The 16,008-nt window shown below is 34.0% G+C and overlaps 1 protein-coding gene across 1 annotated transcript in view; it reads right to left on the bottom strand.

Annotated features, from left to right (window-relative positions):
- Positions 1-3,214: 3,214 nt before the first annotated feature.
- LOC138711809 (alpha-tocopherol transfer protein-like) overlaps positions 3,215-16,008 on the bottom strand; it is a 108,661-nt gene continuing 95,867 nt past the window's right edge. The window contains exon 7 of the mRNA XM_069843059.1: positions 3,215-3,594. Within this exon, the coding sequence (XP_069699160.1) occupies positions 3,443-3,594 (152 nt within the window). The 3' untranslated portion in view covers positions 3,215-3,442. The remainder of the gene's footprint in view (positions 3,595-16,008) is intronic.

Raw genomic sequence — 16,008 nt, 5'->3', positions numbered from 1 at the left:
AACACTCTGCACCTGGGCCGGATGGAATCGGTTATAGCTTCTACAAACAATATTGGGACATCATTAAACAGGAAATGCATCGACTGATGAACGAATTGCTGTGTACGACGGATTCTCCCATGGGATTTAAAGAAGGAATTATCATCCTAATACCCAAGAAGATGACTCCAACAATCATGAAGGATTTTCGTCCTATTACACTTTTGAATGCTGACTGTAAATTATTTTCAAAAATAATAGCCAATAGAATCCGGCCGTATCTATCATCACTCCTTGGAAATGAACAGAAATGTGGCGTTCCTGGCAGATCGATTATAGAAAATCTTGTAGGAATAAGAGACACCATTATTCAGCTTACAAGTGGAAACAAGGAGAAAGCAGCTCTATTATCTTTGGATTTCCAAGGAGCTTTTGATAATATGCATCACCAATATATGTGTCAGATTATGCGTAGAATGAAAATACCCAACTTAATCACAAATGCCATCAATTTTCTTTACACGGAGGCACATGCCAGAGTACAAATAAATGGGTACTTTACGCACCCAATTAAACTTCAGAGTGCTGTAAGACAAGGATGCCCGTTGTCCATGTTACTGTACTCCCTTTGCTCAGAACCGTTAATTAGGATGCTACAGGCTCATCTCACTCGTTACATACCGCAAGACAATTTATTCTCAACGATAACATATGCTGATGACATAGTGATACGATTAAGACACCCCAATCAAATGGCAGACCTTCAACATATACTTAGGAGTTATGAATTAGCATCGACAGCTAAAATCAACCTTCAAAAATCCACATTATTACCACTGGGGAATTGGCCTGTCGACAGATCTTTCGCGGAGATATCTATAAAAGATCGGGTCAAGATACTTGGGATGATTATCCACGCAGATATGCAAAAAATGCTGGAACTAAATTGGACACCCTTGCTGACGTACATACGATATACTCTAGCTCAACATAAATATCGAAATTTAAAATTATTCCAGAAAGTCTGGCACATCAACTTACTTGTTCTTTCTAAGTTATGGTATCTCAGTCAAGTGTTGCCCTTGCCTGTAGAGATATCTCAACGTATTGAACTGAGTATTAACTACTACTTGTGGTCCGGGCATTTGTATAAAATAGCTAAAACACAATTATGGAAACCAATAGAAGAAGGGGGACTGAGTCTATACTGTATTTAAAAAAAATGCCAGGCCCTGCTCATAAAAAGCATATTCCGGACATCAGTCACAATACCCGATAGTTTATCACAACATTTTATATTCAGACGAATTAGGACAATAATTGAAAACCTTCCAACTTCCGTGATACAGAATGCAAAACACATCACAACCAAGGATATTTACTTACATTTATTGACACTACAAAATAATCCTGTTTCAGTAATGATGAAATTTCCTAATTTTAATTGGCATAGAATTTGGAAAACTTTTAAAATATCAACGATACCAACAGAATGGAAAAGCAGTGCATACAAATGCATAAATGACATTATACCAACTGAAGCCAAAAAATTTACTCATAATATTAATCATTCTCCTCTATGTACAAGATGTGGAAACATAGACACCTTACATCATAGACTGACTATCTGTGTACCAAATTTGTGGACATGGATATACAGTACCATTCAAGATGCAACGAAAATAGACAACCCGAATGATGTAAAACGAATGGTACTCTTCTTAGATATTCCTCCACACCGTAATAGAAGTTACATGATTTGGCTCAGTATGGGATATCTATACTATGTTACAACTACACAACAGCCCACATTATCAGGGTTACAACTGATGTTAAATTCTGCAAAAATAATTATGAAGAAGAAAGAACAAAATGCTTAGTCCATGGACAGGAGAACATCATACTTTTCATAACAATATATAATATATAAATACAGTGTCCCCCCCCCCGCTAAAAAAAAATAAAAAAACGTATTGTTTATTGTTGACACTGATCTTAAAATAATAATAATGATGATGATTATAAGAATGATAATAATAATAATAATAATAATAATAATAAGAAAAAGAAATAATGATAATGATAATAATTTAATAATAACCTTGGTGAGAAGTTAAGTGGGTGGATCGGATGGCTATAAGGGGTGATGAGGAGGCCATCTAAAAAAAAAAAAAATAAAAAAATAATACAATTAATATAAGTGAAATAGGTATATCACATTTAAATCTTTTTCTTTTAGTAAACAAGGGTAACTGTAAACACTTGTCGCTGATTTCAAATCTATTTCAACATTACACAGCCCTCAGTAACGGGAAGCATGACAAAGAAAAATTGTATTATTTTTAGACATTTCTTTTCTCTGAAAATGGGTTTAAAAGTAATAAGGTTGACTTTTGTCATCTTGGTTGCTAGTTTACATTTATCCCTTTCAGAGGGGGTAATTGTAAACACCAATTTTTGCACGGACTATCAGACACTGAACAATTTTTGTTCTGTTTCAGAAGAAAGAGCTGTACTCCTTCCAGCTCCAATTTTAGTCACTGGTACATTTCATCTTTCTAACCTATGATATATAACGGATAGGCTTTAGGAACTCAGCTTCACAATAACTGTAGTTACCATATTTCACATCTGTGACAACTCTCTCTAAATCCTCCACAGCGTAGTTGGGTGGGAGTTTCTTTCTAATATTATTTCTTGGTATTTTGATTACTGAAATGTACGAAATGTAGCCACAGTAAAACATGTTTACAATTACACCGAATTCATGTTTACAATTACCACCCAAGCAATTAAAACTATGTGGCAAATGTAAACACGTCATAATTTAATGAACTGAGGTTATGAAAGATCTCAAAACCATGTATGGTTATGTTCGTATTGGTTACCATTTTAACTTTGTTTGTCCAGACATATACTCTAATGATTGCAGCCTATACGTACCGGAGATATAAGTGTTCATCTTGTATTTCCGTCATCTTGAGACATGAAGATGCCATACCTATGACGAAAACGTTCGTCTTTCACTATGTATTACCTTATGTCATAATTTAATTACTTGAATCATTGTTCTTGATAAGTAACTTTGACAGTAATAGACGAATATATGTTTAAAATTATATTTGAATTTTTGGTTACTTACATCCTAAAGATTATGTTTTTAAAAATACGGTAGTTGTACCCCTTTCACTCTGTATATAAGTAAATTATTTATTAACATAAAATGTTTTCAATGTAAGAGAAAGTCTAATATTTATTACTGTACAAGTTATAGTAATACAGAACAAATATTAATATTACCAAAATTGTACTAATGTGAAGTCTTTGTGACCTCTTATTCATCCAATTTTGACTTATACTTATTTTCTTTCCATGTCTCATAAACGCACCGAATTTATCTGTCAAAGTTGTCTTTATTTTCGTCACCTGGATCACTCTTTCCTTGACACACTATCCGCGTCCATTAGTCAACGTCCAGTTTCCTAAATGAACCCTCAAACCCAAACAAGTCGCTACTGATAGCATTTCCTTCTAAGCGCTTCTTCTCATCGGACTTCACGTTTTCGTGTTGCAGGAACCAGTCTTGGTACGTTTCTAGTTTCTTCAGCCATAGGTCTGAAATAACATCAGATTAGTTTTAATAGCAAGAATTTTTAAAAATAATAATCTGTAATTAGTATGAGTGCATCGCGGAGTACAGCGCATTTGCGGTGCAGGTTTGGATAGGGGCGGTTATTCAGGTGAAGTAGGTGAAGTACTACTTCACCTATTTATGTGTAAAACGCAATTTTATCTCGTATTAATAATTAATTATAGTTATTACCGGTACCGTATTTCTAAAATGAAAGAAGTTTTTTTTTCAGTCGTTCTGAACAGTGTTTAGTTGTATAAATAGTACCTGTAACCGTCCGCTGAATAGAATAATGTCAACTGTTACGAGCGCCGAGCGGTGTCTGACGATACTGTAAGAGGTGAAATTATTTGGGCTCCCATTCTCATACAGCACTTGGTTTCCATGGTAACGTGACGTTACGCACTAAAGAAAGATTGTATGAGTGAAGTGCGTTTCTGAGTCTTTCAGTTACGGAGAATTGTCAGACTTGTAGGTGGAGTAACCAGTTTGCAGATCTAACGGTACTAATAATTGAGAAGGGTTGCAGCTGGTTTCCAAGGCCCGGGGCTTTTGTTCAAGGGCTGTGAAATTTTACAGTATGTACTACCTGACTCGAGAATAGTATAGTTACCTGAAGTGGTAACTTGCTGGCTTTATGTTATTTTATCAGGAATACACCATACATACATTAGCAAAGTTTAAAAGTTGTTTTCAGCGGCGTGTATGATTTCTTCTCATGAGCTCACCAGTTTTGTTCAAGCTCTTGTATTTGAAAGTTTAACGGGCGCGTAAATATGCACATGTAATTTAATACTGTTTACGTATATTATATTAACTTATTTAATATATTGAGAGTATAGGCGTATTAGTGATAAGTAGGGCAAGGCAATTAATGATTTTGCATCTTTTTCTTATGAAGGTTTAAACATTGCTAGCATATATGGAAATGTATGACATTAAAAACTGGGTTAAATAAAAGCAGTTCGTTAGGGCATTTTTTTGCATTTTCTTAAGATTTTTACGGATATGTCATTTTTTAGCAATTTTTAGGTCATTTTGAGCATTTTTTACACTTTTCAGGAAGTCTGTGACATTATTTGTATTTGATTTGAGATTTTTATTATAATTCAGTATTTTCCTTGTCAGTACAATTTCTTGGAATTAAGTAGATGTTTGCTAGCTTCTACCCCTATTTTTCAAGGTATGTGCATAATGAACTTGCCCACTTCTAGGAATTTTATTCAAATTCTTAGAGCGTATGCTAGCTTGTACCCCTATTTTTCAAGGCATAATGAACTTGCCCACTTCTAGGAATTTACCCACACTCCCACAGAGATTCCTTTCTCTAGGTAAACTGACATTTTTATGCTGTTAATTGAGGTGGTCAGTTGTTTCTAGTCGTCTGTGTGAACAAGTCAAGAGCAAAATGCCTAAAGTAAAGGAAACTGCTAGTGTTAAATTAAAGGCATTTGTTTCAAAATATGGAGAAAATATTTTTTCAACGGACGGTCGTATTTTATTCTGCAAGATCTGCGATGTAAGAGTAGCTGCTGAAAAAAAGTTTACGATAGAACAACACATGTCACGGGAGAAACATAAACGTGGCCTGCAGAGACTTGAAAATAAATCCAGTGTAAACTTACAGCAAATGCTTCTGGGGGATACGTGTTCAACGTTTTCGCCATTTTGTGAGAAACTAAGTGAAGCTTTTCTATTGGCTGATATTCCACTTCACAAACTGAATCATCCTAAGCTGCGAACTTTCTTAGAAGAGGAGACCGGAAAATTAATTCCAGATCCCAGAACATTGAGAAGAACATACATAGCTCGGTGCTATGATAAAACTTTGAAAACAATAAGAGAAATGATTGGAGAAAGAAATGTATTTGTACCCATTGACGAGACAACAGACTCTATGGGCCGTTATGTAGCTAATGTTATTGTTGGAGTTTTAGAAGCACACAGCCCTGGAGAACAATTTCTACTACATTGTGAGCAGCTAGACAAAGTCAACTACTCAACGATCAGCTTAGTATTTGACCATGCATTGAGAATACTTTGGCCTGATGGGATTCGAAATTCCAGTGTCTTGCTTTTTATAACAGATGCAGCACCCTACATGATGAAAGCAGCTGCTTCTTTAAGTGCACTGTACCCAAAAATGGTACATGAGACGTGTTTAGCACATGCATTACACCGGGTCGCAGAAGAAGTACGTGCAAATTTTCCTGAAGTGGATAAATTAATTGGATGCGTGAAGAAAGTATTCTTGAAAGCCCCCTCTCGAATTTCAGCATTCAAAACAGAAGCTCCAGAAATCCAATTGCCATTTTCACCTGTTTTGACTAGATGGGGAACATGGCTCCAAGCTTGCAGTTATTATTGCAAGAATTTCGATGTTGTGAAGAAAGTGGTTGATTCTTTTGATAATGGTGAGTCAGTGTCAATAAAAAAGGCGCAAGAACTGTTAGCTGATAAAGAAATTGCTGGTAAACTTTCTTACATAAATACTAATTTTGGATTCCTTCCTGATGTCATAACTGCACTGGAAAAATCCCAAGTGACATTAGTGGAACAGCTACAAATAGTGGATAAAGTGGTGAATGATTTGAGCCGTGCATGTGGTAAAGTGGGTGATGCAGTGTCAATGAAAATGAAAAACTGTCTAAGCAAGAACAGGGGGTACACAACATTGTGTTCAATAGGCAGAGCTCTGTCTGGTGAAAATTTTTCCCTTCCTGACTGTGAGTTAAATCCAGGAGATATTGCTTGCTTTCAGTTTGCTCCAATTGTTTCCGTTGAAGTAGAGAGAAGCTTTTCCATTTATAAGTCGGTACTAGCAGACAATAGACAATCATTTTTGTTTGAAAATCTCCGCCAAGTTTTGATTGTTAACTGCAATTCAAAATTGTTGTAAAAGTGCACTTGAAATGAATTTTCTGCAATACAAGGTACTGTAACATGTATTTTTTTTAATTTTATGTAGTTCAATAATCAAGTGAGTACTTAACGTAATTAAAAGTATTTTCATTGGCAATGCTTTACTTTTTATTGGTCATTTTTTTGTTTTTTTTTAGGTCATTTTTTTGTATTTTTAGGTCATAAATGCATTTTTTATTTTGCATTTTTTACCAATTTATAGGTCATTAAATGCCTTGCCCTAGTGATAAGTGTATATTGTTTATTAATCCAACTGTACATCTAAGTATATATTATATGTTTAATCACTATAGCTATTATACAAATACGAGTACTTAGGTACTGTACCAGTACATAGAAAATGTTGATAAATGAGTGCGAAATATTTATCCCGAAAATGACACAGTTTGTAATTTTATTTATTAGAAATGTCGTTTTGTAGACTTAAATATGAGGATAAAAAGATGTTTTAAATTCTTGACCATCTACAGTTCCATTTGAACTTTGTTTTAAAAAGGCTAAGAAAATAGAGAAGTTGTATAAAATAACTTTAAAAATTCTTCCGATGAAAGAAGCTTTTCTGTTTGAAAATATTGAAGATTTCACTCAGAATGCTACATCACAGGAGGGACTTTCATCATTAGCCCCATAACTTTGCATAGAGATATACTGTCCACCCTCAGTTAAACTCAGACATTTTATGAAGACATCATCGACGGTTTGCTGCTTTAAAAGATAGGACGATTGACTTTGTATGCAAGAAATTGGGTGAGTCCTGGATAAATTAGTTTTCCTGTTTGCATGTTACCAAAACTATTAAAATTGTACGCAGTTTACGAACAGTAAGCCTACTCATTATATTGGTAAAACTGTTCATGCATTTGTTTATGTGAACAGCACTTCACCTATTTTCTTGACGGCGAGCTGCTACTGGATTTGGACATAATGAAGGAAAGGAAATTAGGTTGAATTCATTGTTATTATTAAATTCAAAATCTGATGTATTTTTTACATTTTCCTGGAGGATGGATCAAGAAGATTTGCTGATCATGTTTCACTCGAGTTTCTCAGTAAGATCACCTTTCATTTATTGTGATGGTGCTGATGGTGGTAGTGATAGTAGGTGTAATAGTACGGAAAAGTTAATGATATGTTTATTCTGGAGAAATAATAATTTAGTTTTTCTCATAACTCTTTTACATTTTCAAGTTTCTACCCCTCTATTAGCTCTCTTCAGGGGAGGGCACGGACTTGACTGTCCTCGCACGCAGGCCACTCTGGTGTGCTCACTGTACTACCCGGAATGGAATAGTGTGCATCCCCTAAAAGCCTCCCCGTGCTTCTAGTCCCCTGCGCGCTGTCTCCGAACTCCCCTACAGACTACATGATCCCTTTTACATTTCCGCGTAGGTCCTACAGCGATCCCTCAACCCCAGTCAGTCCCACGAGTTACCATGGGCCCAGGAGTCCGAAATATAGGAGAGAAATGGAGATGATGAAGAAAGAGTAGAAGTATAATATTATGATGCCGAAGTGAATCCGAAGCCCAACGCTCAAAGTTACCCAGCAATTGAGGGAGAATCTCGGAAAAAATCTGAACTAGGTAACTTGTCCCGCTCCTTCCACGGTCGTACATGTTAACCGTTTCTCCACAACGATGAACTTCAAAGTCTTTAGGATTTAATTAGCTTCCGTCAGATATTGTTTGTAAACCTTTAGGCCTATATGTTTATTTTAGTATTATGTAATATAATTTTACTGTCGTTTGGCACATAACTTTACCATTTGACAATGGCATAAGTAAAACAGGCTACATTCTTTGCTGATCATAATTAAAATATAATATCTTTACAATTTAAATACGAACCTGCATCCGAGCGCAACTTCGGATCGGCAGGCAAGCGTGTCAGCCGACTGAGCTACGCCGGTGAATAAGACTATTATTAAATCTAGTGTTACAGATATATACATGTTTTTTTAATTGATTCATTTTATGTCGATTTATCAACTCCTATGGTTTGAGTGAAATAAAGGTGATAATGTCAGAGAAATACGTTCAGGGTCCATCGCCGAAAGCTACCTAGCATTCGCACGTACTGAATTGTAGAAAAATTACAAAAAACCTCAACCAGGAGGTAGTCATGTTTGTGGAAATATGTTAAATATGTTAAGTTATGTTTGCCGTCTTATTAAGCTTATCGAATTAACATGTGATTTATTTATTCACATACATCACAACACAATACATAACCAAAACAAATCTGATTTTAAATTTAACCGTAACAAATCAAAATTTGCTCAACATCTTACAGAAGCAGGTCACGAATTAACAAATATTAATGATTCCTTATCCATCATAAAATCATTAAATAACAGTTCAACATTTGAAATCACACAACAATATTAATTAATTAATTTCAGGAACCTCTTTACTTAATGAACAACTCCCTAACACACATAACCCTCTATTTAATTTATTTAAACTTATCATTTACAAACATAAACCTCCATAACTTGTGTTGTCTCAATACATCCCCACCATCATTTAGTTTTCACCCCACTCCACCCACTCTTTTATGTAACGCCACACGCAGATCGTAAACTTGTTGCGACTTTCAGTCGAGCTGCTCCTCGCCATGCATGCACTACTAAACTTTCAACACACCACGTAAGTTTCCGTCATATACATTTAATAACGACCTCACACTGAATATATTAAGTGAACAATCTTACACCATTTGTTTTTTAACTTCAATGCCATATACTATATGACGAACTCAATTTTAACTTCATTTATTTTAATGAAAAGGCAATTGTTTATAACTATGGCATTTTATTAATAACAATTGTGAAGTGTTCATACATTGTTAATGATTCTTACGATCTGATGATGGCACAAAACTTGTTAATTGTTCTTACGATGTAATGATGGCATATCATGCCGAAAACGTTCATCTGTTATTGCTTCTATATGATGTGATGTATGTGAATAAATAATTCACATGGTAATTTGATAAGTTATATAAGACGGAAAACTTATCTTAACATATTTAATTCAACCAGGTAATTTGTACCAACAAGGATATGAACTCCGGTCCGCTAATTTCACAGTCAGACATTCTAACTGTTACTCTGCGGCGGTGGACATGTATATCTTTTGGAACATATATTCCTCAATATCCCGTGCATGAAGTAGAAGATTTAATAAACATAGATTCACAACTCTCCAAATTATAAAGTTAATGAAAAGATGCTTACAGAGAGATTTCATTCAAAAAATTTGTTAATGATTCTTAACGGACACTAAGACTGAATATTGAAATTTTTACAAGTGACGGGCTCCCTGCAAACTGTGTGCCTACATTTTTTTGCTAAAATACATGTTTTGCTTGTTTCATACGTTAAAAAATGCTAGACATTTTAGTGCAAGAACAGTGTGAATCTGAGCACTTGGTAGTAAGTTACAGTAGAATTGGAGCTGAGCTCTTAATTGGGTCATTGCAGCTCCTGGACCTATATGTAGAAAGGATCGTAAAATTTCAGAGGGTTATTCTTTGAGATATTTCAAACAAAAATGTTTATTACAATAAAATTTTACTCGTTTTTCCTTACTTTTTAAGATAGAAATTGTTTTATATGAAACATATCATAGCATATTTTGGGAAAGCCATTGATTTAATTCCCAATGTGTTCAGTCATTTTAAGAGAGCTGAATAAGCTGTAATTTACATGAATTATTGAAAGAATTTTCGTTTTGTCCTGTTTTTGTTAAATGCGTAGAAATTTGTTCCGAAAAAAGTTAACTTTTCGTTCTGCGAAGGAATTTTTCAATGTTATATTTGTTCGGATCAGATTTTTGCACATTAGAGGACAGAACTAAAATTCTTTCTTAAAATGACCGAGCATTTTGGGGATTTAAACAATGGCTTTCCCAAAACACGCTATGAAATATTTCATGGAAACCAATTTTTAAATCGAAAGGAAGTAAAAACGAGCAAAATTTTATTAAACTTTTTTTTAATATCTCAAAGAGTATCTCCCTGAAATGTATGACATTACTTACGGTTCAACCTCTATGTGCGCACGCACACGCACACGCACACATATATATATATATATATATATATATATATATATATATATATATAATATGCTATGTCGTGTGTTGTAGTTTATGCTAAAGGTACAGGGATTGTGTGTTCGGGTCAAAACGTGGTTAATTATATCTAATTTTATTGCAAAAATTGGGTAGCTCCATTATTTCTGTATAAATTTAAAAACTTAAATTAGGCTGTCGTTTCTTCAACGACGCTCGCAACTACCGAGGTTATATCAGCGTCGCAGGTCTTCCAGAATTTTGTCCCGCAGGAGTTCTTTTACATGCCAGTAAATCTATTGACATGAGCCTGTCACATTTAAGCACACTTAAATGCCATCGAGTTGGGCCAGGATCGAACCCTCAACCTCGGGCATAGAAGGCCAGTGCTATATCAACTGTTTCACTCAGGGAGACTATTTGTTTATATATACTCCCCCAATTACTGATTATAATAAACGATTGAGTGATAAAATGAAACTCCTAGGTACCTAGGATATACTCCGAATAAGGAAAGAAACTCAATGAAAATTTGAATTTTTGGAATACTTTTTGTTGTTATCCACAAATTTGTAGAAGTGTGTTTTTGCAGTTGGCTGTTGGATTTTAATCCGATTTATTCATTTTTAATTATTTGTTAGATGCATTATGAATAAGGTGTGTGCGAATTATGAGCACAATGTGACTGCTAGTTTCAAAGCTAATTTTATTTCAATTATTGAAATTGGTCATATAATGAAAAGATTCCATCCGCATTACATTTGAATAAAGCAAGTTCATATTTTTTCGTACGAACTCTGATTCACAAATATATTTTAACGTTAAGAATTCCATGATAATGTAGATCAGTTTATGCACAATAAATTGCTGAACATCACACATTTTTTTATCTGAATTTTTTTATTTTGCTTACATAATAAATTTTTATTCCCTATTTTTCAAAATTTTTAATATTTCTCAACAATAGATCTAATATAAGGTATGTATGGACGCGTACAAATATTTCCATTGAATTTCGTTAAAACTGCATGCGCATGGAGCATTTGTCAACTTCAAAAATGTAGTTTCGAAATAAAATAAATACGTGGAGAGAGATACAATACTAACCGTTGCTTACGAGATTATACAATCTGGTGCATTGCGCTTGAAATACGGGTCTGAAGTGGTTCCCTCGTAATGCCAATTCCGCCGCTCGGAGCGCTGTTCTATACTAAATATTCATAGCAGAACACTTAAATGACATTGACATTTGGGACATTTAAAGGATTCACCATTGCTTATTAAATGCTTCGTACAATACTTTATGGACAATAGACGTAATTTCCAAACTTCTACGTCTAATTATATTACAATGAAAGGCTGCTATTCTTGATATTAAAAAATGTTACATATTATAAACTAAGATACTGTACTACCTTTCTGTTGTTCAATTCATACACCGTACCTTTTCGGAAATAATGAAAGAAACGTAATATATTTTACATGAACAATGTTGTCTACCCTTTTCACGTATTCATTTACTATTATTATTATTATTATTATTATTATTATTATTATTATTATTATTATTATTATTATTATTATTCCAATGAATTAAGGTACTGTATTATCTTCCATTTCCCTGACTTCATAATTTAATCATTTGTAAGTAGGCCTAACTTATCCCTTTCCTTTTTAAAAATATAGGGCCTATTGACGCTGAAGTGTTAGGATGTTTACTAAAGCAAACAGCAGTCACAATACAAGATTAGTACAAATGTGCAATTTTTCTTGCACAACTTGCAGCGGTGAAATAAATATCTAATAGACCTGCTGATTAACCTGTTATTTACAAATGGCTTTTAAGGAACCCGCAGGTTCATTGTCACCCTCACTGCCACCATCGGTCCCTATCCTGTGCAAGATTAATCCAGTAGTGGGTAGTAATAGCAAATGCTATGATATTTTAGTGTGTGTAAACAGTTTTTAAATTAGGAGTTAGAATTAAATTAATTAGGAAGTTTGACTGCAATATATGTGATTAGAAATGGTTTTCGAATTTGACCATTTCCCAAAACATAAACAAATATCTCAGGAATCTCAGGGACAATATTTTTTAGAATTTGCCGATCATAGGCACATGCGCATCTGCTCTCCCGATCCCCATTTCATTTTTAGTAATGTCTGAATCTCGCTCCCCTGAGCTGTTTTCTGTCGTCACTCATGACATGTCAATTTAATGAAAATATAAAGTAAAATTTTCGGTACACCATGCAGTGATAATTGTACTTTATCACAACGAATAATTCTCTCCTCTCTCTCCTCTCTATCTCCCTCTCCTCTCTCCTCTCCTCTCTCCCCCTCCCCCCTCCCCCATTACCCCTTCCCCCTCTCCCCTCTCCCCTCCCTCCTCTCTCCCCTTTCCCCCTCCCCTTTCCCCCTCCCCCTTCCCCTCTCCCCTCTCCCCTCTCTCCTCTCTCTTTGTTGCATGTTGTATCCCAGTTTCAATTTTTCGAAACAAGATTAGGACTATAAGCCTAATTCTGAAGGTTAGGACTGTCTGCTTCGAAAACCTCAGTCTCTTTTAAAACTTATGTTCATTTATATGCACTCTATTTAAAAAAATTCTTGGCCACCGTGGTCGTTCAGTAATATTGATCACTCACATATCGTCAATCATAAGTTCTTGGAGAACATCTGCAATATCAATGTGTATTGCGGGAACCGCCATCTTGCACTGTTGAGCCTTGAACTGCAGTTTAAACGGCAGAGAACTGCCGATCAAGTTAAACTCCAATTAACTCAAAATTAACTGGTAATTAAGGTTTATAATACGAAGCAAAACGAAAAACTTCAGTTTAAACTGTACGTAAGGTTTAACGGCGTTTATAATACCGGCCCTAAGAGGAAGGTACGAAATAGGAAAACTGGAGAATTGTGGGTTTGTAGTAAAATACCTGCCCTTGGGCAGTACACTAAGATGAATGAATGAATTTGATAAATGACTGAGAAAAAATAACGTCCTTGGGCAGAAAAAAGTTACATATTTTTTTAACAAAGTCCTGCTGTTAATTACTGTATGTGAGCATCCCATATTTACCAATTATCAACTTTCAAACTAAGCTATTTTATGACTTCTATAATGGTGCATATTTTCAAACACACATTTTAAAGTGAATAATACTGAAGTTTTATGTCCATTTAAAAATGAACCATTAGCATTGTGTACTATATACAATGCATATTGATAGGTTAAAAAATATTCGAGTTCTATGAGAATATAATGAAACAAAAGTATGTAATTAATAAATATTGGTATTTTAATATGCTTCATGTGTACCATTGTGGAGTAACAGTTATCATGTCCGACGGTGAAACAAGCGAGCCCTTGTTCAAATCCTGGTTGAAACAAGTTACCTGGTTGAAGTTTTGTCCACATTTTTCTCTCATCTCATTCAGACCAGGCTATATAACCAGAGCAGTTCAAAAATCGTCGCAAAATAACCCATAAAATATATGCTTCATCAACACGGAGTTGTTGCTCAGTTGATAGAGCGTTGGTACGTTAAACCAAAGGTCCCGGATTCGATGCCCGGCCCCGGAAAAATTTGTGCCGTTAGTAATCTCAAAGTAGTCTCGAAAGTATCAACAAATAAAGCTGTATTTGTAAGTAGGTTTGCACCAGATGTGACAGAGTCTGAAATAAATCAATATCTTCGGTCTCGTAACTTAAAGCCTATCAAAGTAACTAGATTAAAAACAAAACATGATTCTTATGCTTCCTTCCATGTTGAAATTGACGAACAGAACTTTGGTAGTGTGTTTTCAGCAGAGTGTTGGCCTGAATGCTGCTTTGTGTCAGAATTTTACGGTGTTCTTAGAAATGAGACTTATTCCAGCCACCTAATAATAATCAGATACCGTCTGAGTGACTGAGTCAAGGTTGTAAGTTAACCTCGAATGGCTCTGCTAACATTTTATATTGGAATGTACAAAGTTTATCTAATAAGATTGATTATATTTCAGTTCTTATTAAGGAATACGATGTTCATATTTTATGTATTTCTGAACACTGGTTAAATCGTGGAAAACTGTCTTTAGTGAATATACCTGGTTTTGTTTTGGCTGACAGTTTTTGTAGACCTCTATTGAAACAACATGGTGGTTTTGCTATTTTTGTGCAAGAAGGTCTAAAATTTGATAGTGTAATTAATCTTTCATCGGTGATTAAATCTTACTTATTTGAAGTATGTTCTACGTACATTTCTGCTATGAACTTATTGTGTGTGGCTTTTTATAAAGTTCCTGATTGTAATAGAACTGATTTTAATATATTTTATAATAGTTTGAATGATCTTCTGGAATCAACTTTTAAAATTGATAAAAATATTAATATTGTATTAGCTGGGGCTTTTAATATTGATTTTCTTTGCACTGATAATCAGGATGCTAAAGATATCATTAATTTATTTATAAGTTTTGGTGTTAGACTTACTATTTTTGAACCAACTCGCCCTGGTAATAATGGAAATATAGGTACATGTATAGATAATGTTGTTACCAATGTTGATGATAATCTTTGTACAGCAGGTGTTGTTCCTACTATATTCTCTGATCATGAGGCGATATGCTTTAAAATAAATAGTACCCATAAAATTTTACCTGATAATACTATAATGTATTCAAATCCTGTACGTGTTTTTAATGACTTAAGTATATCTTATTTTATTTATTTACTTATGAATTTAAATTGGTTTAATATATATACATTGGATAATGTTAATGATAAAGTTAATTATTTTCTTTCACTTTTCATTGATGTAATAAACAAAGCTTTTCCCTTTGTTGATAATAAAATCGTGCCAAATACGAGGAAATATAATTATAATAAATGGTATACTAATGAGCTTCATAATCTTAAACAGAGATGTCTTTTATTTTATGATTTATATGTTTATCAAGGTATTGATGAGTTTAAAGATATCTATCATGAAACGAAAAAATTATATAAAAGAAATTTAAGGTGTACAAACATTAATTACTTTTCAAATTTAATTAATGCTTCTAATAATAAAACCAAAATGACTTGGTCAATTATTTCTAGTCTTACAAACAGCCAGTCTAAATCTAAAGTTTCTTCATCAGATATTGATGCTGACCAATTTAATAATTTTTTTATTGTTAATGTTAATTTCATTGTTAATAACCTCACAAAAAATCACCATGCTCAAGATTTTTTAGTTAATAGAGTCAAACCTATTCAGACATTTGCTTTTAAACATTTTGGTGTTGATAAATTTTATGATGTTATTTTAGGTATGAACAATAGCTCTTGTCTTGATGTGTATGACATTAATTCTAAAATATTGAAGATTGCCTCGGTATACATTATTGAGCCTCTTGCCCATATTTTAATTGCTGT

Source organism: Periplaneta americana, chromosome 13 (genome assembly GCF_040183065.1).
Source record: "Periplaneta americana isolate PAMFEO1 chromosome 13, P.americana_PAMFEO1_priV1, whole genome shotgun sequence".
In the NCBI taxonomy this organism is placed as follows: domain Eukaryota; kingdom Metazoa; phylum Arthropoda; class Insecta; order Blattodea; family Blattidae; genus Periplaneta; species Periplaneta americana.
Note: the sequence above shows the minus strand (reverse complement) of the source record. Positions and strands in the feature narration are given on the sequence as shown.